Source organism: Podarcis filfolensis (genome assembly GCF_964270895.1).
Source record: "Podarcis filfolensis genome assembly, chromosome: 1".
Lineage (NCBI taxonomy): Eukaryota > Metazoa > Chordata > Lepidosauria > Squamata > Lacertidae > Podarcis > Podarcis filfolensis.
Genome location: NC_139604.1, coordinates 41,270,016 through 41,295,538, shown reverse-complemented (window position 1 = coordinate 41,295,538; position 25,523 = coordinate 41,270,016). Strand labels below are relative to the sequence as shown.

Sequence of the window (25,523 nt, the reverse complement as noted above, 5' to 3'; positions counted from 1 at the left end):
ACTGTTGAATATCACAGTGTCATAAAAGCCCGGGGGGGGGGGGGGAATTAAAAGTAAGTCCATTGCATGATTAAGAAACACCAGTTGATAAATCAGCTAAATCTGCCTATTTTTTCATAGAACCAAAACATGTCTATGTCACAGCAGGAGTATCTTAGGAGAAACGTTCCATCCATCGTGAACTTGAAGGGGAAATGCTGTTTCTAAGATGGAACTTTTTATCTGTTGTTTTATAAGCACTTGTATTCAAAGTAGCCTTTTAAATATTAAAATTATTCCTCTAACTCATTAAAGCTTGCAGTTAAGAACAGCAATCAGTTGTGATAAAAGAACAGACTACCCCAAAGGTTCTTTGGAGAAGGACTGGAGGGGCTTGATGCCTAAAGACCACCAAGAACACCCCTACTGTGTACACACTGCAGCTTGTTTCTATCAGAGAGAAAGCCTTTTCCCATGCTTCCAATAGATGGACATGGGTTTCTGAGGAGGACTTTAACATGTATAACACCAGACCATTTAAGGTTTAAAAGTGGTCAAACTAAATGGAAAACAGTGAAGTAACTGCAGTTTTGACATTGTATGTGTCCCACGCAGGCTGCACTGGTTAATACTGAAGCCACTACAACTAAACTAGCTGAAATTTCCAGACAGTAGAACTTCTCCACATACAACACAAATTAATTGGCTGTGTAAGTAGCTTTGTGAAGGCTTACATGACCTGTAATGTCTGTGGTTCTTGTGAAATAATCTCCCTTCTGAACTGAGGCAAGCACCCACATTAATGCATTTTTCTGCACTCGCAGGAATCACATTTATTCTTGGAGGCCTTTTGCCAGCCATTAATAGCAGCTGGATCCTTTTTAACTACTTGCTATTGACGTAGCAGCTGCTGTTTCGTTCTGAATTTTGGGAGCTCACTGTGTTTTCATATACTGTCATTATGCACAAAAGGCAGCATATATATGATGCGATAAATGGCAAAACAAAGAACAATATTTTAAACAAATAAAGAGCAGCCTCACAAAGAACTCATGGCAGTAGACTGAGTGGAATGTAGGTTGGGCATGAATCACCATTGCTATGTTATTCCGCTTTGTAAAGATGCACATGGTGTCAGGGCCAGTCCAAGACATTTTACTGCCCAAAGCAAAGGGCAATATGCTCTTCCTACACACACATAGAGAAGGTAACTAGAATGGTGGCTGAATATTGTTTCAGCACTGGCAACAGGATAGCACACCTGAGGGCAACAGGTTCAAGTAAGAGAATGCAGAACAAGCTGTGTGGCGCACGTACGTACACACACAGTACACACACACTTCTTTCTCCATGCAACTGCTGCCTGGGGCAGTTATCTCACTTAAACTAATGGCAGCTTATTCCTGGCTGGTGAACTAATTTGAAGCTGGTCCTTTCACCTTTACATGCAAGAATGTACATAGGACACATAACATGCACAAGTTTAGGTTTGCTTCTCCAGGTATTTTTCATCTACATTAAAGATTGGATTTATTAATCAAGAAAATGAGTAAGTTCAGGACCATTCTTTAACCTTTTCCATACTCCAGATGGCCATTTATGTTGCAAGTGTGCATCTAATTAGTTTGTGTAAATCCCATTCTCGCAGATTTAAATTAGGTTCAGGAACAGAGTTCTGTTAAGGATTGCAGACTTACAGCCTGGGTCCTGATGACAGCTTGTTGGAGACAATTCTTACTTTCATATTTGAACTTACATTTGAGTAGACAAGTACAGGATTCAAGGTTGTAGCCAATGTTAGTCCAACTTGGAGTAGACCCATTGAAATTAATGGATATGGCACAGGTTCATTTGTTTCATTTGGGTCTCTGAGAATAATTTAGTTTGCTACAACTTCAAACTTTTACTGTTTTCATATGTGCATGACCATTTAAAAAAATGAGCCAAAAATTAATAGCATACCTGGAAAACTGCTGCTGCAGTCCTCTCATTTGAACCCTGTTGCGCTCAGATTCCAGTGTCACTTCTCGTAATTTTTTTTCACTTTCAAGTCTCAAATGTCGCTCTTCCTCCAACTCATGTATCAGCTTCTCGCGCTTAAAAAAAACCAGGAGAACAAAACTGTTCAAGAGTGCTTTCAAATTTCAACAGTACTTTCACAATGCAAAAAAAGGTTATGCCCCACCCCCATTTCTACATTCCAGTCCACCAGGTTTTGGTAATGCCTATTAAGTCATATTTGCCACCCTATATTAAAAGCTCACGTTCTTCTTGTTTGTTCCCACCCTGAGCTGCTTCCTTCTTGTAGTTTCTTGCCCTTTAGCAGTTTCTGGAGCACCACCTCAGTTTCCTGTGGATCAATTAATCCCTGGTACAAGGTATTCCCCTGGAGGGGTTTTAAAGATTAGACAAAATCATGGGGAATACAGTTATCAAAAGCTACTATCCATGATGCGTATGTTCTACCTTCTCTGTCAATGGCAATGTGCCTCTGAATACTAATTGCATTCAAGCCCCACTTGCCAGCTCCCCATATGCGTCTTGTTGCTCACTGTGGGAATAGGATTCTGGACTATGTGGGCTTTCATCCTGATCCAGCAGAACTCTTCTTACATACATAATGTAGTGGCATCAATGAGTCCTACACATAGCTTGTCAAAAGTTCAGCTACAAAATTATAATGAAAAAGTTAGAAATTCAGGGGAATGCTGGGGGGGGGGGATCACATCAGGCATTCTATTTATGTGTGCATGCTTATTCAAAAACAATTGTAAACACAATGTTGTGCAATTTGTAGCCTACCAAAGGATTTGATGTATGCCTGATGGTGCTGACCTAAATTTTATGACATGCTTAGAAAAATGTATCACCAAATTACAGACATGGTTTCATTGTTGTTTTGTTTAGTTGTGTCCGACTCTTCATGACCCCATGGACTAGAGCACGCCAGGCACTTCTGTCTTCCACTGTCTCCCGCAGTTTGGTCAGACTCATGTTTGTAGCTTCGAGAACACTGTCCAACCATCTCGTCCTCTGTCGTCCCCTTCTCCTTGTGCCCTCAATCTTTCCCAACATCAGGGTCTTTTCCAGGGAGTCTTCTCTTCTCATGAGGTGGCCAAAGTATTGGAGCCTCAGCTTCATGATCTGTCCTTCCAGTGAACGCTCAGGGCTGATTTCCTTCAGAATGGATACGTTTGATCTTCTTGCAGTCCATGGGACTCTCAAGAGTCTCCTCCAGCACCATAATTCAAAAGCATCAATTCCTCGGCGATCAGCCTTCTCGATAGTCCAGCTCTTCCATACATCACTACTGGGAAAACCATGGCTTTAACTATACGGACCTTTGTTGGCAAGGTGATGTCTCTGCTTTCTGCTTTCATTAGAGAATAATAAAGCTTTCTTGGTGTTAAGCCATTATTAGTGTAAGTCTTACAGCTCTACATCTTATATGATAAATTTAAAATTGTAGAAAGCAAGAAACCAAAAATATACGCATCACAAGTCAGAAAACTGATCTTAAAAGACATATCATGAAGATAAATAGATGACACACCAGGAGTATATAAGGGATTAAATGAAATATCTAAGTTATTTTACTTCTGGTAAAATATGGGGAATTACACAGATAGCAGAGAACTTCTGTCTAGCTAGCCACACATAAAAGCTTGGAAGTGAGGGTTTTTAAATGGGAAAACACAGTTCCATAAAAGAAATTTAGTGTTCTAATTAAATTGGCCAATTAATATTTATTCTTACTACCCCATAACACAATCCTACAAGATACTGAGAATGTTACTTAGAGAGAGCTTTGAGTAAGTATAAAAATGTTTAGCATCTCCCACTGCCATAATCTTGCAAAACCACAACCCCCCGCCGCCGCCGCAAATACTGAAGTTCATCAACTGTAGCTAGGATGGGGCTACACATTATTAAAGGGGCAGACATGCATTTCATAAATCCATAACTGTTCCTGAAAATAAACAAGTCTAGGTCTGGTCGGTGCCTAGATCGGTGACTGCCTGAAAACATGTATACCACCTTGGAAGAATGTATACCATGATGGAAGAAAGGTGGGATATAAATCCAAAAAAATAAATATATGGAACATGTAGGGGGCTTTTACAGGACAGAATTTGTCACTGGAAGAAGAGACTTTGAAACCTTTCCCTGCCCACCAATAAATTATACATAATTCCAGTAAATTCCTGGTGGTTTTGATACATAGCTTTTATTTTTATCCTGCAACAGGTAATAATAATAATAATAATAATTTATTACTTATACCCCACCCATCTGGCTGGGTCTTCCCAGCCGCTCTGGGAGGCTCCCAACAAAATATTAAAACACACTAGTCTATTAAACATTAAAAGCTTCCCTAAACAGGGCTGCCTTCAGATGTCTTCTCAAAGTCTGGTAGTTGTTTTTCTCTTTGACATCTGGTGGGAGGGTGTTCCACGAGGTGGGTGCCACTACCAAGAAGGCCTTCTGCCTGGTTCCCTGTAATTTGGCTTCTCGCAGCAAGGGAGCTGCCAGAAGGCCCTTGGTGCTGGACCTCAGGGTCCGGGCAGAACAATGAGGGTAGAGACGCTCCTTCAGGTATACTGGACCAAGGCCTGTATAACTTGCAGGCACTGTGTCTCCAGCTTTGTTTGCCCTCTCCTTCCTCTCTCCTAACGGATAATAAATGAGATAAGCCCTCACACAAACCAGCAAACTCTTTCATCTTCACCAGTATTCTTTCTAGAGCTCAGCTAATTATGCAGAGCCCTGCTAATAATCCAGGAGGAAACCCCTAAGGCTAGACAGTCAAAGATCCATCAGCAAAGTAAACAAAGAACTGGAAAGCTCTTCTTTATTTCCTCACCCCCACCAGTGAAAAAATGAGGGGGAAGAGTTTTTATTTTAATTTTCTGGTGGTGTTTTTGTTGTTGGTTCCCTCTAAATAGCTTTCCTCCATATTAAAAATGAAGGTTTTTAAAATTTATTTAAAGGAGACTATATTTTTGCTTGCTTGCCCTCCCTCCTTCCCTTTGATAAAAAGGGAGAGATTGGTGTGATGAGGGCTTGGGGGGAGGTTCTGGGGGGTGAATGGAGTGGAGAAGATTTAGCCTTATGCTGAAATTGGAGGTTGGGTACTACGTGAGAATAATGGGGAGGGTGCTTCTCGGTAAGCTGTGCAAGCAAATGCGTGTCTACTCACAAGCAAGCCCTACTGAATTCAATGAGGCTTACTCCCAGGAAAGTAGAAGTTCAGCTGAAATCAGTGGGGTTTATGCATACACAGATTGCACTTAGACCTCTGAGTGGGGAAGCAGATGCAACTTGACTAGTAAATCACTTATCAACGACACTTAAATTAGTTGAAAATATATTATATGGAAGTTTATTTAATATTTTTATTAAATCTACTACTTGCTTACATGTTAAGGCCCTCCACCATCACAGGCAGCCTCGTCATGGCCCTTGGCTGCTGTGGGGAAGTGTGGCACACTCTCTGCCACTGCAAGGAGGTACGATGGGACCCTCTGCCGCCGCAGGGAGGCCCAGCAAGGCCCTCCACTGACATAGATAGATAGATGATAGATAGATAGATAGATAGATAGATAGATAGATAGATAGATAGATGTATATATGTATGTGTGTGTGTGTATATATATATATATCTTATATCATGATATTTAGCTTGTGATCTATTGTGATGTTGAAAACCAGATACAGTAGTACCTTGGGTTAAGAACTTAATTCATTCCGGAGGTCTGTTCTTAACCTGAAACTGTTCTTAACCTGAAGCACCACTTTAGCTAATGGGGGCCTCCCGCTGCCGTGACTGAGCGATTTCTGTTCTCATCCTGAAGCAAAGTTCTTAACCTGAGGTACTATTTCTGGGTTAGCGGAGTCTGTAACCTGAAGCGTCTGTAACCTGAGGTACCACTGTATTGCCCAGCCCTACTAGATGGGAACTATTTTGCCTCTCTTAGATGAGAACAGACAGCAATAAGCAACTCTGGACTCCTTCCAAATATGACTAAGCCCAGTGCCACCTAGTGACCAAAATATTCAATGACACTATACCACGCACGCAGTGCCACACCAGTGTCTTTCACAGTAATATATATTTGGGGTTGTACCTTTTAGTATACAATTTAAATTACTCAGAGCACAGACAGCCCTTTGTCTGCTCCTCATCGACTGCTGCTAAACTAAATGTTTCTCATCCTGCAATCAATACTTCTTTACGAAAATAAACTTAGGCATTGACAAACAACTCTGTAGCATATTGCAGCTTTCTTGACTGTAGGCTTCAACAGCATGAACAACTATCACCCCGAAGTCTGAGGAGGGCGGGAGAGTGAGGGGGAGAGAGAGAAATGCGCATTGGGTTTTCTGCTCATTTCAGTATTTACAAGCTGCTTACAGTAGAATCATTCTATTACATTAGACAAGTAGCAATTCTTCAGTTCCCTTAGATTAGTTAGTTAGTATGCCTTGGTTTCTCATTACCATTCCAAAATGGGCTGCTAAAGCTGACAGCTATCTTTTGCAGGTTTTTTTCCTCCAGTTGCGCTTGTTATAGATTAAATTTAAGTAGCGTGAAGTAACACAAAATAGACTGTAATAACTTTGTGGCGATGGACTGAGAAAGGCCTTTCTTTTTAAACATTCTATAGTTGCTGTATGCACTTTAAGGAGAGGGGGAGGGGAATGAAAAGATAAGAGAATTATCTGCAGGAAAGGATCTAAAAACTGTCCACTTTAGCTATTCTAAATACTCTCTCTCTCTTCTTCAGTTGACCTATTTAAATGTTCAAGACAAATGCATGTGGGTTTAATATGTCCATTTCAGAATTCCCTGTATTGAGTGGAAAGTCTGAACGGGGATTCTAAGCAGGTTTAGGTGAATACACTTTTAATTCCTCTTTAAACCTTTGTGCTGAATGCAGAGAGGTCTGAAGGGGAGCTGCATGCATGTGGGTGGAGTTTGCATGCATGCTGCTGAACCCTCTCCATTTTGAAGCACACATGCAGTCTCACCTCAAACACCTGAAAAGGATTAAAAGCTTTAGAATGAACAAACTATGGTTTAAACAAAGGCCTTACAGAAATCTGAAACCCAAATCTGAGTAGTTGGTTTAGTTCTATGGAAAATCCAACCCTTCTCCCATGGTTTATTGGTCGTTGATTCCCTGCTAGGGTTGCCAGGCTACAAAGCGGTACAGTGGGAGACTTAGATTTTTAGACCAGAGGTGGGCAACCTCAAACCTAGAAGCTGAATGTGATTCTAGGCTTCCCTATCTAGTCCCCAGGCCACAAATCCTCTCCAGGCCTATTTCTACAGCTTGGATGGAGAGATGTGTGTAATAACCTCCACCCTTTGTGTCACTTGAATATGGTACTGTATATAGTTTGGGTAAGAGCTGCATCTGTTGCTCCATGTGCTTTTGCCTCTGGTCCTACCCCAGGTGGCATGATGGCTCCGGAAGCTTGTTCATAAGGGATGCTACCCTGTGTTCCTTTGGCTTTCTCCTGTCAATATTGTGCAGACCTTTATGTCTCCAGACTTTATGCAAGGGATTGGCCTATCTTATTCTATTCATAGCCCTTTCTTCCTTCAACTGCATGTTTTTACCACTCACTCAGCCACAACTACTTCAACCAGCCAGCCTCCACAGCACCTCTTTCCACCCACCCCCTCTCTGTAGCCCCTTTCCTCCACTGCCATTTTTTTTTAAAAAAACCCTATCATTTCTATTTATATTTCTACCTATCCTTTGATTAGCTCTTTTGCAGTCCACTGCCTACCCTGCAGCATACTTGTTTCTGGGGTTCTTGCCCCTTAGTCTTCTTAATTACTGGGCTACATTCCCAGTCTTCACCATCCCTTTTCCAAACTTCTAATTCTAGCTGAACAGATGATCTTTCCATCCCTCAAAGAAACTGATGTGAAGCATGCTTTGTTCTTTAAGCAACCAAACATTCCTAGTCATTGCACTGGTAGTGGCAATATAATATAGATTTCTGTTTAATGTTCCCTTCAACTAAGGACCAGTTATTTTCCAATTTGTAAATCAGGGCAGCTTTATGTTTTCTGTTTCCATTCTAAGTAACTCCTAAATTAACAGTTCTTGTCACTAGAACAGAAATCCATTCAGCAGCTGGCAATTACAAATTCTGTGTGCTTTATTTGCATTTGTCTATTAAGATGACTAAGAAAGGAACTGTAAGATTTTCAGTGATTCTGGTGGGATGCTTTATGGACAGTAGATTTCATGATTCGCATTCTTAGTCAATGGTGTTATTGGTGATGTAGTTCTTCTAAACAAATGTCTGTGAATTAAAGTAGTTCCCTTGATGCCAGCACTCGCTATGCAGTAGCTCAAAATTGCCACCAAGTGGCAGGACAGTGACTTTATTCAATTCCAATTTGGCTTTATTTATCTGGTACTGTGCACAGCTTTAATTGCATCTGTGCAACAGAGTAACTGTTGTTAAGAAGCTCTTTTTTCATTCTAAGTATAAAATTAATCTGTATTTAGAAATTTAGAATGCTATTACATGTGAAGTTACTGTATATGCAAAAAGGCAAAAACAACATAAAGTAGCAATAGGCATTTAAGCTTTGCTCCTGCTCTCTCCAGCTGTGCAACCCTGGCAGGACTTGGAAAATGAAAAGGTATCACTGCCAAATAGCTGTTTAATTATGTGAAACAAGCAACCAGGGCCAATAAAACTAGAGAGACTACTAAAGCTGCTTGTCATCTTCCACAGACTAATAAACAAATCCTACTAGGTAGATGGCCTTTTACAGTCTTACTTGGAGACTCTGGGTCTCTAGACATCAAAGCACTAATGTGTATATAATTCACTATGGCACTATAACTGTTTCGAGCCATATCAGATTCAGAAATGACACCTGCATCAGTGGTATCCATCTTTTCTCTTGCTGATTTTTCAGATCAAGCTATTTATGGTATTTCCAATGGCACATGAAGGGATGTGATAAATGTATTTAACAAGGCTTTTTCCTATAATGAAATCTTTACTGTTTATTCAAATTTGAAGCTCAGAGCCAAGTTTGAGTTCTTGAAACTGATATTAAGCTCCTAGCCTAATTAATTTTTTTTACTCAAAGGTATATTTCCCTGCCTTGATGTATATGCACCACAAAGAAGTAAGAAAAGAAGAGAATGTCATTTCAATGAACAAGAAAGCTCACATACTCATATCATTTAATTTTTTATCTTAAAACCATAAAGCTACTCAAAAATGAATTTGCAAATGTAATTGAGCTTCTAATAGCTTCTAGAGGCAGTAATTAAAGAAATCTCATTTCCCTAAATTAAACATAATGAAATGTTTTTTGAGATCAAATAAAAACTGGAAATGATATTAGACCAGAAATAATTTATTCAAAAATCTAATGTTCACAAGTGTGAAAGATAAGGTTAAATCAATAGCAAAATAAATAATAGTTATAATATGTAATCTCTGTCTTGATCCAGTTACAATATGTTTCTCTGCTAGTAGATAAATACTAAGTATTGCAGTTTTTGAACTAATATATTTTTGTAATGACTTACTGGTATGTTAGTGATATACTCAATGCAGACCATTCATCCTTCATAAAAAGTCAAATGCAGAAGTGTATACACAATATGGTGTGGCTCCACCAAGCATTTACCACTTAATGGGCTTCTCAAGCTTCTGTTCGGATCAACAGCCTGAGTATCAGACAAAAGGAGACACAACTCTGTTCCATTCTCCTTGACTCATCCCTATGCTTTTATTTGTCTAATCACTCACCATTTTTCACTCTGCATTGTGGCCACTTCCACCATACTGTTCACTACTTAATGCCAATGACACCGTTTTTAATGAAACTCAATGGACATCATACAGAACCATTAACTCCTTCCTGTGGCACTTTTCATGACACTTCAATATCATGACTTCTTTACATTCATGATATTTCCATGTTGCATTGAAAGGAGTTTGCATTAAAGACCAGTGGTGTAAAAGGGAAGCACAGTCCTTCAACTCTCACTGTGCCTCCCACATTTTCTCACTCATGTCATCTTTCTCCTTTATGCTTCCGCACAAGGATTTTTCAGGTTGACAATTGGAATTAATGCAGCAAGTAAGTCCTACATATTACGTAAGGCTACATTACAGGTCGATGCATGTAATAAACTCTGACAACACACTTCCTAATGACAGTGTGATCTGGAGTGGAAAAGTGGCAGGCCTTGAACTTTTCCTTGCCTTCCCTTTTTTGAATGGAAACTTCCTCAAGCTGCTCCTCCCATACGGCCAGATGCAATGCTGGAAAGAAAAACAGGGATGTGTAGAATTCCCGTAGTGATGGAAGGGGGGAGGGAATGATTTCCACTCCTAGATAACCAGCTGAGCAGAGATATCTCATATACACTACCTTATCCAACCATGTACACAATACATGGGCCTATTAAGTTCTCCCCCAACAATACTGCCACACCACTTGTGACTGGCTGAGCTGGGTCTTAAAGGCTTAGTGTACCCAAGCAGCATAAACAATAAGTTGGTTTGGATTTGAAGTTTGCTCATTATGTATTTAAATAACATTATCAATTAGCATTTTTGTTTACAGCAATACACACAGGTATGTGTATAGCTCATGGGTAGGCAACCTAAGGTCCGTGGGCTGGATGCGGCCCAATCGCCTTCTCAATCTGGCCCATGGACGGTCCGGGAATCAGCATGTTTTTACATGAGTAGAATGTGTCCTTTTCTTAAAAATGTATCTCTATGTTATTTGTGGGGCATAGGAATTCGTTCATTCCCCCCCCAAAACATATAGTCCAGCCCACCACATGGTCTGAGGGACGGTGGACCGGTCCGCGGCTGAAAAAGTTTGCTGACCCTTGCTATAGCTCAATCTCAGCTGCACATAGCAAACATTTCATGTGCTTGGTGATGATATACAAGGTTGCATGAGAAAAAGGAATAGCTCACATTTTAGTATGTCTGACTTTACAATATAAGAACTGAATTTAATGTTCTGTCTTACTGTGATTGGTACCTCCAGATGTTGCTTTAATTCAAATCGGAGATGCAGTTTGCTCAGAATTTATGCAAAAAGATTGAAGAGAATGGTTCAAGGCATCCTGTTTAGTCTCAGGCAAGTCATTATATAGTGGTGTCATCCATATATCTGTTGTAGCTAGTTACTCAAACCAATTTTGAATCTGATCGTGGCACATCAATGAAATGCCTCTTATCCAGAGCACAGAAATGGATTCTAAATAGATTGCCCAGAACATGCTTTGCAATACCTCTTCAGCCATAAAGTGTAGTGAATATAAATTACTGTCAATCCAGCCATTTTTTTTCCTGTGATGCTGAAGAAGAACAGGACAACTTGACGAAGTAGCAAAACTCACAGATAACCTTAATGCTGCATCACATGATTCAGTGTCCTAAAAGAGAGACAATTCCTTTCCAGACTACCTTGATAGCTGCCAGCTCCAGAATAATGTTAGATGAATGACGTCTAAAGAACCTGTGTAGGCCTGTAATATTTTGCTACCTCTCACTTCAGAATATTTCCCTAGGTATCACTGAAACCTTTTTAAAGCTTCCATCATGTCTTGTGACTTAGGTATTTTATTCATATTGCTGCTATTTATTCTACAGAACTTGTCTGATTACACTTCTCTGCTCCTAGTGCCATATGATCTGGATTACTGGCTGATCAGTGAACAAACATCACTGCTTTGGGGGCAAGTTGGCTGGACAGCCCCTCTCCTTACAATTCTGGAAATCCTCATATTGCCATATATTACATTTAATTACTATAAATCAAAGGTGCAATTATTCTTATAAGCTACCTTTTTTAGACTTCTGAAATGTATATCCTCTTGCTATTGTGCTACTGAATGAAACATATTTTAATTCATTCTGAATGCATTTTTCCTGTGTGTTACCTTCAGACTATTAGGATGATCAGACACAGCAAATATTTTCAGATAATTATCACTGTTGCACATGGAAAGTGTTCAAACAATATTAAATCCCACGTCTAGTTGAAAAGGTGGTGTTTTTGCTACCAGGATAGCCACTTTGGTATTCAGACGAGTAGGAACAGAGGAAGGTTGATGCAATAATCGACTATGTTTGCTTTGCATTTCCTTCCTTCCTTCTATTTTATCCTATAACTAGGCTCATGGCTAGTCTTGTGAGAAACTGTAGACTTCCCAAGTTTCGAAAGCTTTCCAAGAGGCATGGAGATCCCTTTTGGGCGTTTAAGTTTTTCTTAAGAGCGTTTTTAGCTGTGTGGCTTTAATTTCTGTACAGCTTCTATTTTTTAATGACTATATTGGCTGCTGTTAATGAGAGAGATGGAAGGCAGTGACACTAATAACATGAATGAGCATTCTGGCTAATACAGGGTTTTAGAGACACATCGTCAACCCTTTGAACCAATAATTGTGTTAAAGCTGTGGGGGTGAGGTTAGTAATATATTGGATAATTCTGATAGACTTTACTCCTAAATCAGTACAACTCAAATTTGTATTAGTTAGAAATTTAAATTCCAGATTTAAATATATCCAAATATATCCATGTGTTCCATGATGAGCCTATAACAGTTCCATGATGCTTTTCTGATCATGAACAGAAGCTGAGGGAATGAATTGGTTATTGGGACCATCACACTCCTTCCCCCTCATGAGTATGATCTCTTTTCTTTCAACATAGGCAAAGCAACTCTGGTTAGCATTGGGCTGATCTGCATGAAGACTTGGGCTTACATGGTTCCCCTCTAAAGTCTCCTTTTCCTGCACAGCATGGAGAAGGATTTCTGCAGCATTTCATTTCAGTTGACACAAATCCTGGTTTGTCATTGTGTATGAACCAGAGATTGTGCAGAAGTTCTTGCTCTGGCCACACATGGAGGTGGGGGAGAAGGACGTCAGGGTGGGTTTACAGAAGGCAGAAGTTTGGCTTGGGCTTATTCTACCTTGTTCATATAGCACTAAAATATGGTTTAGTGCTATGAGTGAACCAGCCCAATATGTCTGCACCAACATTATTGATAACCATAGCCCAAAACACAGTTTAGAAACTTTGCAGACAATAGCTTTGCAATGAGTGCTACCTATGGGTAGATAAAATGCTGGCAGAAATGCATTGCTAATCATAATTATATCCAAAACTGGGAGGAGAATGCTCAAACGAGAGGAGAGGAAGAGATGGATCTAATCCATTTAATTAACCTGTAATTAGACTGTGTTGCATTTGAACTTGGCTTGTGTCTATCCAGGATCACCTACAATAGTTAGGGACCATTGGGGGTATCTGTGAATTGATGCCATTACTAAATCCTTTGAACATTATTGTACAGAATAACTATAGGACAACCACACAATTATTTTTTTAAAAAAGACAACTGAAAAATAAATGAGCTTTGCTGTGCAATTTTCATGTTAAGTGTATTGCAGTGACAAAAAGGCTTGTGGGTTGGTCAGGGAGCAGATAAAATGTGGATAAGTGTAAAGTGTCTTGCAACAATAGTAGAAGGGAGAGCATTTATGGGGCTCTTAGGGAAGTTGTTATGGGCACAGGAAAAGAAATAGTCTCTGCATAGACTGTGTGGTACTGGAGAGAGCAGAGCAGAGCAGAGCAGCTGTGGCTTCAGCCACATACAGGAGTTTGAGTGTGCCTCAGAAATGTTAGGCAAGTAGTTAGAGCAGGCAGGTAGATTCTGGGCAGAGTTCATAAGAATTATTTCAGATTTAGGTGGGTTCTCATATTGTCGGTATCCTTGACTGAGTTTATCAGTTGAGGAAGGAACTTGTGGAAGCAGCAAGACGACAGGGGTCAAAAGAGGAATTTGGAGGACTGTTGAGTATTGAGGTTTTATTTTTTATTTTTTCCTGGAAGAACATGTATTTTACAACAGGGACAGGCAAATAAGGCATGAGAACAAAGGTAGAAAGAGTGCTTTTGGAAAGATATTCAGTATGTTGGAAGCAGAGGAATTCTGTTTGTTTCTCTTGTGGAAAGACTGTCCAGTTTACTCCACCTATGAGGAATGAAGGAACTTTGATCAAGTATTTTTCACTTGCTCTTCTTCTGGTAAGCACTACAGAGTGGCATTCTTTATGAAGAAGCCGGGTGAATAATATATTCCCTCGGGCATTTTCAATAGAATTTGTAAGTGTGCTTTTTGGGGGGAAACTTTCCCCTTGCTGAGAATACATAGAACAGGAAAGAAAGGGATTGTCTTTTATAACCCAAGTTAACTTTTTCTTTCTTAGATAATACGTCATGGAATAATTGACTAGCAATAAATATACAATTAGATTTGCCATTTAGTAGACCACATTTAGTATTTGCCATTTAGTAGACTACAACTGCATTTTATGTGTCTACCTAAAAACAATAATTCCCAAACTAGACTAATTCATTATAGATACATTTCTGCTCTCTCATTAGCCCACAGTATACCCACCTCCTGAGAGATGAAACAGCAGTGGCAAAACAATGAAATGAGCTTTGGTACAACAGTTCATTTTCTCATCAAAGCAGTTAATCTGAATACATAACACCAGAAGGACTACTTCTGCCCTCAAATGGTAGGTTATCTGTATCCAACATGGAACAGGGAAGAAGAGAAACATTCAGTTGGGAGTTAATGGCTGCCCAAAGAGGCAGAACTGAATTGGGCTTTTCCCAGATGCATATTCATGCCTCCAAACCACTTCTATGGTTGGAGAAGACCATACTTAAAGGCATCTGGCTGTGAACAGAAATTAGTGTACGTCAACCTTCAACTCCCAGTTCCATGTCCGGCCACCAGATGGGCCCCCACTAGAGTAAAGTCTCTACCATCTATATAACATATAGTCTCTACCATATCATCAACTCCTGAAATGTGACATCAGTGGTTGCTGTGTCTCTAAGCAATTTGCTTACCTCTTTAATTTCACACCATATGTAAGCTCTCACTGAAATTCTTGTACCCACAAAATGGGCACTGCTTTAAACTTAATTCACATCCTAACACATAAATTAAGAAACACTTAAATATATCCTTGGAATTTGCCGTTTTTCAAAACTAATTATTAAAATGAAATGAATTGCATTTGTGTTCATAAACTTTTTGATAACAGTGAAACAAAACAGCAGGGGAAAGTATTTTTGCTTCCAGCCTGCTGATTTAGTTGGAAAGCTGTACAGGCGCCGCAGCTGGCTTATCAAACATCAGTGGGGTGTCTTCATAACGACAGAGCTAACACTACAACTCTTCTGTCCCATTGTTAACTAACTTCCCACAAACAGGACAGTATTTCCATTTTCTATAAAGTGAGAATTAGTAGTTTGGTGTAAAGGGTTCCAAAAACCTGAAGTATGCTTTTACCGAACTATACTATGTGACGATGCAAGTGATAGTCCTTTGGTTTAAGTGTGGCTGCCAAGCATAAAGGCTGACAATGGAAGGTGAGCTTGTTAACTCAGTGAAGGCAAAGAACTATATTTAATGATGTGGAGAAGCTTCCCACTGTCATTTAAATCAAGGGTAGCTAACCGGCAGTCCTTCAGATGCTGTTGGATTCAAACTCCCATCAGCCCCATCCAGCATGGCCAATGGTCAGGGGTCAAGAGTTACAGCAACATGTAGAGGATAACAGATTAAACACCCAGGATTTAGATGTTTACAAAAGTTCCTTACTACATATTGGGAAATGGCCACAATAAATTCCCCTTTTCAGCCCTACTTGAAATATTAAGTGCAGTGTCTTAGGATTGATTTGTGATACAATATAGGTTCTGAGCCCCCTGGAATTAGTCGTGAGTAAAGCTATAACCTTAAACATACATCCATGGGAATAAGTACCACTGATTGTCGAACTTACTTTTGACTAAAGAGTCATAGGATTTGTTCTGTTCTGAGAAGTGACCTCCACTTCAGTGGCATTCTGGACAACTCCATGAAGAGAGTCAATAAGACCAGAGTGCAGACATGGTTACAGAAGCAGTCATCATGAGATTGAGCAACTCCAAAGTCACTGCCTCCACCTTCTATAAGAGGAGCCATTTTAGTTAAAGGAGACCAATCTGCTTTAGCAGTAATTTTCTCCAATGGAGCAGGAAAGACGGCGGTGTCACTAGGAGTTCTTAAACTGGAGTCCTTTGAGTCAGAGGAGGGCAACACAAACTCCCTGGGACAAAAAAGTGCTGGCATAGTAGGCTCTTCTTGCACAAATACTTCTGGTTTAGTGTTCACATTCTGATTAACTCAGCGAGTGAATGTTTATAAAATGAAATTGCATAGCTTTGAAAACAATGGTACTTCCTATATGCCATGGCTAACTTGAAGTGGATCAGGGCACTTTTCTGGTTGATTTGGTTTCATGGTTACATTGGTTACATTGTTGGCAGGGAGCTGTAGGAAAGGCAAAGTTTGGATATGGCAGCAGGTGATCACCCTTAGGCACCTTTGAAGGTGAAGGGCTCAGGGTTATGGGGTCCTTAGCTTGGGTATGGAACGTTCTTGAGGCTCACCTGCCACATCTGCCTGGAGTTGTGGACACTGGGCGAGGGTGGGATAGGAAGACATCCTTATTCACCACAAAGTGGGGCCCAAGCTTTGGGGTGATGCCTTGTCATGACCCTGAGAATGGGCAAGGTCTGGCTGGCCCAAGGATGTAGTTAAGCTAGGTTCCTACTCTTCTAATTTCCCCAGCAGATGCAATTTAAATAAAATGTTCAACCCATCATTTGTGGCTTGCCTGTTTATCCATGGGTCCAGTGTCAAATTCTCCCCACATTCTGATGAACTCTGCAAATGCAGCTTCCACAGCATGTGTTTTCTGAATTCCGATGTAGCTGCACTAATCAGAAAGCAACAGGACTCATAATCCCAAAAGCAATGACTAACTCTGGGTAGATCAGAACACTTAACTGAACACTAGAGGGGATGGGAATTTGTTTTAACACTGAAAATAAATCTTGACCCACTTTTATAGCACAACTTCCTTGAGCTAGCGAGAAATGTGGTTCCACAGAAATCTGCAGTATTTGTTACTGTTATTGTTAGGATAACAAAATTGAATTAGTAAAGAGCTCTCAAGTTCCTCACAAGTAGCACTGATGAGAAACTGCAGGCTGCATTATACAACGATACATATATTAGTTTGATAATTGAAAAACCACATGCACGTATAGCAATACGGCACGGGTAGGACATTGGGGTCAAACATCTGCGAGTAGCATAAATCTGTGTTTTCAAATTCTTATCAGTCAGCTGAAGGCCTGACCTTGAACACATAAGAAGGCTACAGAAAAAGAAATGAGCAATAGCAGCTGAACAAATGAGGCTTGCTTGCTTGGTTCCAGGTAAATAAGAAACCTGAAAGGTGAATTATGCCTCTGATGTTTTTTGTTAATTTTATTTGTTGTAAATAGGTTCTATTAACATGCTTTTATTGTTCCCTGCGCCTGGAGATCACAGTATGCAGGGAAGATAATAAATATTTTAAATAAACAAGCATTTAATTAAATGATTTTTGTACAATCTCAAAGTAATCCGATCAAGTGGTGCATAATTTGACAGAAGAGGTGACACTGGTTTAACCCACGTAATATTCTGAAAATTAAGATACTTTTTTTGAATGCTATAATATGGAAACTTATACTATGATTACAGCTCCCTTGTATGATTCCTCATGCAACAATATTGCTCTTAAATATTAGTTGAGATTTTTTTCTATCAACTCACATTGAACCCCACAATAACTAATGTCTATAAATTTTACTTTCTCCCAACACTTAAAAAAGAGCATTGCTATAAAAACATTAACCCAGCTCTACCCTACCTCCAACACACACCACTGCCCCTGGGCAATGGGGAGGGCTCTGGATTGCTGAGCTTAACCTTTTAAAATTAAAGTAGTCACAATTCAGTATTATTAGTGTCTATGCGCTTCGTATCTATTAGCTACTGAGGTATTGCCCCAGGCAGAATAATCTGTTCCTAGCCATAAAATGGGATTTGTTCCACACTAGAGGGAACTGCTTCTGTGATATTAAATATACCCAGTGGATAGTGTGGAACTCCCTCCAACTTTCCCTTGATCAGCTTCTGCATGGGTTATCTAATGTATAAATGTCAACTTCTACCTCAGGGCTACTTTTTTTTACCTTGTATCCTGTACTTTTGGAAATATTATATGTATTTTACACTGAGGTCTTAACAACCTCATGTTATCCTCTTATACAAATTATGGTGTGTTTGTGTTGTTGTTGTTGTTGGTGTGGTGGTTGTTGTTGTTGTTGTGGTGGTGGTGGTGGTGTGTGTGTGTGCTTGGAGAGAAAGAGATAGAGAGATTTAATGCTTTTCAAAAAGCTGTTGCAAAGAATGTACTGCAATAATGTGAACTTGAGCACCAACTCAAAATTACATTCTGCTGCTTTTTTCAATTCTATTTGCTCCCAGCAAGAAGACTTGAGAGACAGCCCTTGCATCCAACTAAATCTAAAAATAAGGACAGTATATCCCATGTTTTTCCTCCAGTAAATATGAAAGTCAGCATTTTAAAGAAAGTTGGGATTTATAAGTAAGTGCTGTGTCCAAATTTTACACGTAACTGTAAATTAAAGTGGAATTGATTCAATAGGGTTTAAAGAATGCCACCAATGCTGCAACTTTATAGCATTTTCACTACAGATACTAGTTTTGAACTCATTCTCTTGAAACATGAGCCTAGTATCAGGCTGCAAGAGTGTCTTTCAGCCTGATGCTAGGCTGATATTTTAATACAATATGACATATGCTGCTGTCAAAGTGAAAGAGGAACTAAAAAAAAAAAGTTTGTACATTCTGTGTAGTATTCATTCAATATAGTGATAGAGAAAATGCAACAAGCAAATCTAATCATCACTTGTGATAAATATTCTACTTAAACAGAGGTGGTTGTGTGTTGTTGTTTTGTTTTTAGTAATGGAACTATTTAAATGTATACAGCTCCCTCTTCTGGAAGAAAAGGAGAATCAGTTATATTAAGAACTGCCAGAGTTATTGCTTACTGAGCTGAGACTCAATAATGTAATTCACACTATAAACAGGTCAAATTTTCATCATATATTTTATGAATATGTTATGATAAATCTTATGTTCATTAATTTGGGAAAAAAGGGAGAAAAAATCAGGAAACAGAATATTCCGGCCAGTTATAAAGGATCATCTCCTCTCTTTCTGAAGATCATTTTTGGTGACACAGATAACTGTGTATTTTGAAAAATATTGGGGGGGGGGGTTTCCTCTTGAAACTCAATATAAGTTACATGCTCAAAATGAGAAAAAAAACCAAGTTAGTATTTGTATTAATTTTAATTTTAAAAAATGTAAAGGAAGATGAAGAAGTGGATTTATTCATAAGATCATTGTGGAATATAAGAGTTGCTGAGCACTGACTCTTGCTAAACAAAGCTATGATCTAGGAAATTAAAAGCTGGTATTATTTTAAAGCAAGCCTATTAGGAAGAAACTCTTAAGAGGAATAATAGAAACAGAGCCACAATAGGTGCACATTCCATTAAATGTGATAATGCTCTGAGTGCATTTTCATTTTAAAAACACTGTGAAAACCAAGGCATCCATGAAACATGCACACAAGACTAATGCATCAGGTATGTTGATGCTTTTTAATCCTGAAAATGATTTAACAGTTACAGGGGTTGTCAAAGCCAAAACTTTTACTTTGAATTTAGTAAGAGTAGTGTTTACTACTATTAAGTAGAGCACTGCTGAGATAAACTCTACATTTCCTGGAAAATAGTGAGAAAATGAAACTCTTTTAAAAACCTGAAAAATACAGAACAATTTTTAAAAGATAGGCTCAAACTAGACATAAGTTGCAGCTCACCTAACATCTCTTTTCAATGCTTAAAAGCAGCAGTGGAGAGCCCAAATCAGCTTTGGATGTGGGGGGAGATCAATCTTTTCCAACAACTATTTCTCTGATTAAAACTTTGCAGGAAAAATGGGAGGAAAAGGTATAATACATTTAATTGCCTTTCCCCCCTCCACTGGGCTAATAGCTACTTTGGAGGCTTAGATTGGGAAACCAACATGGAAGGAAATGCTTAAAATTAACCCCATCCTCATTACTGGTCACCAAAGTAGCATGCATCCAACAGGAGATATATGCACGGATCTCTTGTATCATAGGATGGTTTGGCCCTTAGCTTCTGGGTTTCTTATAATCCTTTTTTATTTTAACCCTTTTAAGATGAAACAATCACACTCTCAAATTAAAGAAGCTAAAGCCCACTTCTGTACACACTTATTCAAGTCCTACAGCAGGCTTCCTCAAAGCAAGTCCTACAGCAGGCTTCCTTAACCTCTGCCCTCCAGATATTTTGAGACTACAATTCCCATCATCCCTGACCACTGGTCCTGCTAGCTAGGGATCATGGGAGTTGTAGGCCAAAAACATCTGGAGGGCCAAGGCTGAGGAAGCCTGTCCTACAGTGTGGTTTACTGTCACACGTGCCTCACAAATATGCTTCCTAAAGTCTAGAGATGATAGGAAACCCCAAACCAATAAATATCTTCATAAAGTGGTGAAAAATCTAATGTTGAGTTCAATTAATGAGTTATGCTTTGGAGTTTGAAACCATCTGGCAACTAAGAGGGCAGCTTTCAGAAAGCACGTCTGCTGAGGTTCTAGATTACACAGAATCTGAATATGCAGGATGCACATCATCATTATTTAGCCTATAACTTGTTATATCTAAACAGAAGGCTAAAAAATAAATTTTACAAAGGGAAAAAAACAAAAGGAATTGCTTGCAGAACATACAATCTGCACAGTGTGATCTACCACAAAAAAGGGACTGAGATGTCCAGCAGGAGGCAGAAATAGAGTGTTAAACAGAAACAGGCAAGGTAAATCCAAAGGGGAGGGGGGCGTGAATGGAAATGAGGTAGAAGATGAAATTGCTTTAAAGCAAAGGTCGAGCGTTCTGTTGTGGCTCCAGCTTTAGTGGTAACATTGCAGCAAATCTAAATATGTAGTACAGTACTTTTTAAAGAACCCTAGCAGGGCACTTCCAAGTTAACGCAATATGGGTTAGAAGTTGGCCTAATAGAGTCAGGGTCTGAAAGGATGATTTATGATACAGAGTTTAAACAGAAGTCATTCAGCAACAGGTTTTTATTTCCTGGCACCACACTGCAAAATTCCTAGCAGCTAACTTCCAAAAGACGACAGGGTGGCATTTAAGGTCATTTCAAAGATTAGGAAATGGAAATGAGTTTCATTTTGTCGAAGAGTTAATATAATTTAATGTTCATTGTTAAATTAAATTCAAACTAGATTTCATAACATGAACATTTTCAGAAGTGTCAGAATGGTGCTCTTTTGCTAACAACCTTATAAAAAAACCTATGAGCCTTCTTGTTGCAGAGATTAGATACATATGTGAGCAATTCAGCTTCACAAAACAGTGGAAGTTCTGCTGACATTTCTTGAAGACAGGAGCAAGGAGCCTGTGGCCCTCTAGATGATGCCGGAGTACAACTCTCCATCATCTCTGACCACTGGGCCAGAGGCTAGTGGGTGCTGGTGGGAGTTGGACTCCAATAGCATGTGGAGGGTAGCAAGATACCCCCATCTCTGCTCTAAGCAATTGCAGCTAGGCATAAACCAATCAGATTTTCCTAACCTGCTTCATCAGGAGAAGCCCTATACAAGGACTTCCACTTGCACAATAGGATCTTCCCCCCCATCTTCTACTCCACACCCCAGAAATAAAGTGCAAGTAGATAAACAGGTACCGCTCCGGTGGGAAGGTAAACAGTGTTTCCGTGCGCTGCTCTGGTTCACCAGAACCGGCTTAGTCATGCTGGCCACATGACCTGGAAGCTGTACCCTGGCTCCCTCGGCCAGTAAAGCAAGATGAGTGCCGCAACCCCAGAGTTGTCCATGACTGGACCTAACGGTCAGGGGTCCCTTTACCTTTACCTAACCCACAAAATAGCATGTGGGGGAGAAGGCATATTGTTACACTTGGCAACCTGAAACATTTGTGCAGATGGAATGGTTGGAAGTGGGTAGCACTAAATTGTACCCAGTGATCTATGGAAGGCCGAATGACTGACTGACTGACTCTCTCTCACACACATACACACAACACGTCTGCTGGCCTCACCTATGCTTCTCCTTTTGGGATGGGATTTGATTTCAAAAATGAATCTGCAATTAACCTTAGCAAAACAGGGTTATACATACATTCACACCTATGCAAGCAGAAAATAATGGAGAACAATCCTGGGGGAAATGTTAGAAGAAATGCCAGACATTTACAAGAATATGCTATTCTTTATTAAAGCTACAGCTACTGGAAACCAATTCAAAAACATTGAATGTTGAAAATTCTCTTTTTTAAAAATTGGATAATTTAGTCTTTTGTATCTCATCTGTTAACACTTCATTTACTACTAAACAACATCAATTTCCAAATGACCTTAATGCTTTTGCATCAACAGACTTCCTAGTTGCCCCAGGCAATTGCACAGATTTATCTCCTCTGTGATAGAAAAGCGCTTCCAAGCTGGAGGAGGTACATTGCGCTTCCATGTGTAAGACAGCTATTTCAAAAGCAGGCATGTAACTCCCAACTCCCCCAGTAAAGACCCAGCACGCTGCCGAGAGAACGCACTGGACCTCTCACACAGCCAACTGTGCAGAGTTCAGATGCACTCCCTGCCAGCTGATTAATGGAGCAGCATTAATGTCAGAAGAGGTTGAAGTCGCATAGCATTTGGGGGGGGGGGAGAGAGAGTTACAATAGCAAAGAGAAATACACAGACATTAAGGGAGAAGGTTAAACGATAAAAGCAGGAACCTCTATAGCAATGGTAAGTACTTTGCCCTTACTGTGGTGCTCTGGAATATTGAAAACACTCTGTGTTTAAAAAACAATACAAAACTCTCAACACATGAGCCCTCTTTTGCGACTGAGCTTTAGTCATACATACCTTAGAGGCCTCTTCATAGCAACCTGCCTTATAATATATCGGACCAATGTTCCATCCAGGTCTGTTCTGTCTACACTGGCTGGCAGCAGCTCTCAGAAAGGGGTCTCTCTCACACTCTCAGAAGATGCCAGGGATTGCATCTGAGACCTTCTGCACGCAAAGCAGTTGCTCTGCCACTGAGCTATGGCCCTTTCTCCACTATGGTCCAATAGAATCAGCATGATCAGTGAAGGATGGGTGATTGCAAGATATATTCATAACCACTGTCAATCACAAAGAAGCCCTTGACTTATTGCTGGTAGTAGGAGGTATGCTTCCAGAAAGAATGCAAATTCATTGGGTATAAGGTTTTGTACATATATGTCATAAAAGGGTAGTGCTATTAGTGCTGTAGCAGACAAAATGTTGGACTTGAACTGGGCTCAATTGCCTGCTCAACCACCAAGTAAATAAATATTACAGTTTCCCGGCATTACAAGAAAGCTGATATGAATCGATGTAAAACATCTCTTTACAATATGCAGCACATCTTAAATAATATTTTATGTTGTTATTACGAAACTGCTTTGAATTGTATTATAGTACAGTCGAACCTTGGTTCTCGAACTTAATCCGTTCCGGAAGTCTGTTCGACTCCCAAAACCATTTGAAAACCAAGGCGTGGCTTCCGACTGCACTCAAGGAGAGCTTCCTGCACTCAAGTGGAAGCGTCATCAGATGTTCAGCTTCTGAAAAATGTTTGGAAACTGGAACACTTACTTCTGGGTTTTCAGCATTCGGGAGCTTCCTGCAGCCAATCCGAAGCCGTGCCAGCGCCGTGGAAGTCAGTCACGGTGGTTTAGTGCGGGGACTGACTGAGCAGGCGGCAGGGTCCGCAAGGTTCGCGGGCTGGATTAACAAGCCCAGTGGGCCGCATCCAGCCCGCAGACCTTAGTTTGCCAACCCCTGCTCTAGCTCTTACACTTCTACGGTTTCCCCAGTTTAATATTCCACCATTAATCCTATACAATTTTAACAGAGTCTCACTGAACTCTTGGTTTTTAGTTCTTTATGAGCCACCTTTCACTATTTCTCTAATCTTTTGCCCAGTTAAGCATTTTTCAGTCATTTTGTGTGTAGACTGAGCACACACAGGGGTGGGGACAAAACTGCATCAGCAAGCGTTTCCCCCCAAAATGTGTGTACAGTTGACTCCCTTGAACAGTGTGCACCATAGCTGTGCTTCAGTGGGAAATTCCTCAAATTAGGGACCATCCAGAGTGACTTTTCAGCATATGCAAAGGAAAGGAAGGCACTGACCAAGTTAGCAGTCTTCTGCTGACCCTAGAACTAACCCCTTTCAATGTACTGTATCATTCATAGCTCATTTCAAATATTTTTAGATGGTAAATTCACTAAAGAAAATTACTATTCTCCCCCTTCCACCAAACCAGGCAAAGCAGAATTCTCCAATTAAGGTGACACTTAAATAATGGCTCTATGTGAATGCATTTTTTTTTTTTATGTAATGCATCCTTTTAATAAGCACAGTGTAATGAAACTGGCTGGCATAGGACCCAAAAATAGATACGTATTAACTGGAGCATATCCAAAGGCATATGAATTGCGCCATTTGATATATCAGGAAGTCAGAACGTAACACTTATGTTTTCAAAAGGGCACCTTATTAAACAAAAACTCCCAGGAAAAATCATTTTCCTCCATCATTTTTTTATTGAAAGTTTAATCTTGCTAGATAAACAATCAGGTTTGGCTTTTCATAATCTAGACTTTTCATTATATCTCTCAATAACTCAGTTCTCAAGAACTCAAAGAAGTAGCATCTCAAATGGCACAGCACAATTTATTTAGGGTTCTTTGTATGCTCAACCTTTTTCTTTCCTCTTTTTTAATATAGTGGGCTATATTTTTTACCAGAAATTATGGTACAGCAGTGATAGGGATGATCACATTGAAACTCATTAATATAACTTGTTTTCCTATTATTAGCACCATCTGAGCCTGTTGAAAGTCTTAACCAGGGCTTTAATTTTTCCCAGGAGGGCTTTAAATTAATTAGAGGTTTACATGCTAACAAAGAATCTGATACATTCATAAATCAATCTAACGCTGAAGGATTACGAAAAGGGAGGGGACCAATTCAGCTGGGATCTCATATTCGGTTAACATGGTGTGTTTCTACAAAAGGGTGCAGGTGTGAATTAGATGGATACAGAGAAGAAGCCACGATAATCACTTTGTATCACTTAAACCCACAGTGGGGAACACAGCAAATAAGGGCTTCTGGCCCACCCTTAGTGACATCTACGCCAACATGAAAGGGAATATCACACAACTGATTCCATTTTAACCTTCATAAATAAATAGCATGAATGCCATAATTTATGCTACAGGCCATGGGACAAAGAAAATGCAATAAGAGCTAATGTTGTTAGGAGGAGACATAGGATTTTGAAATATGCAAAGAATAGGAGTATGAGCCATAAATAGTAGATGAAATAATACTGAAAATCTGACTTG

The 25,523-nt window shown here is 39.8% G+C and overlaps 1 protein-coding gene across 11 annotated transcripts in view; it reads right to left on the bottom strand.

The window, feature by feature from the left end:
• The window catches only part of NCKAP5 (NCK associated protein 5), a 605,696-nt gene that overhangs the window by 274,255 nt on the left and 305,918 nt on the right, over positions 1 to 25,523 (bottom strand). For 10 of the 11 annotated variants that reach the window (XM_083581664.1, XM_083581665.1, XM_083581669.1 and 7 more), the window contains one exon: positions 1,942 to 2,075. In XM_083581664.1, the coding sequence (XP_083437790.1) occupies positions 1,942 to 2,075 (134 nt within the window). Of the gene's footprint in view, positions 1 to 1,941; positions 2,076 to 25,523 lie in introns of those variants that run through there. The other variant, XM_083581663.1, reaches the window with a different exon arrangement.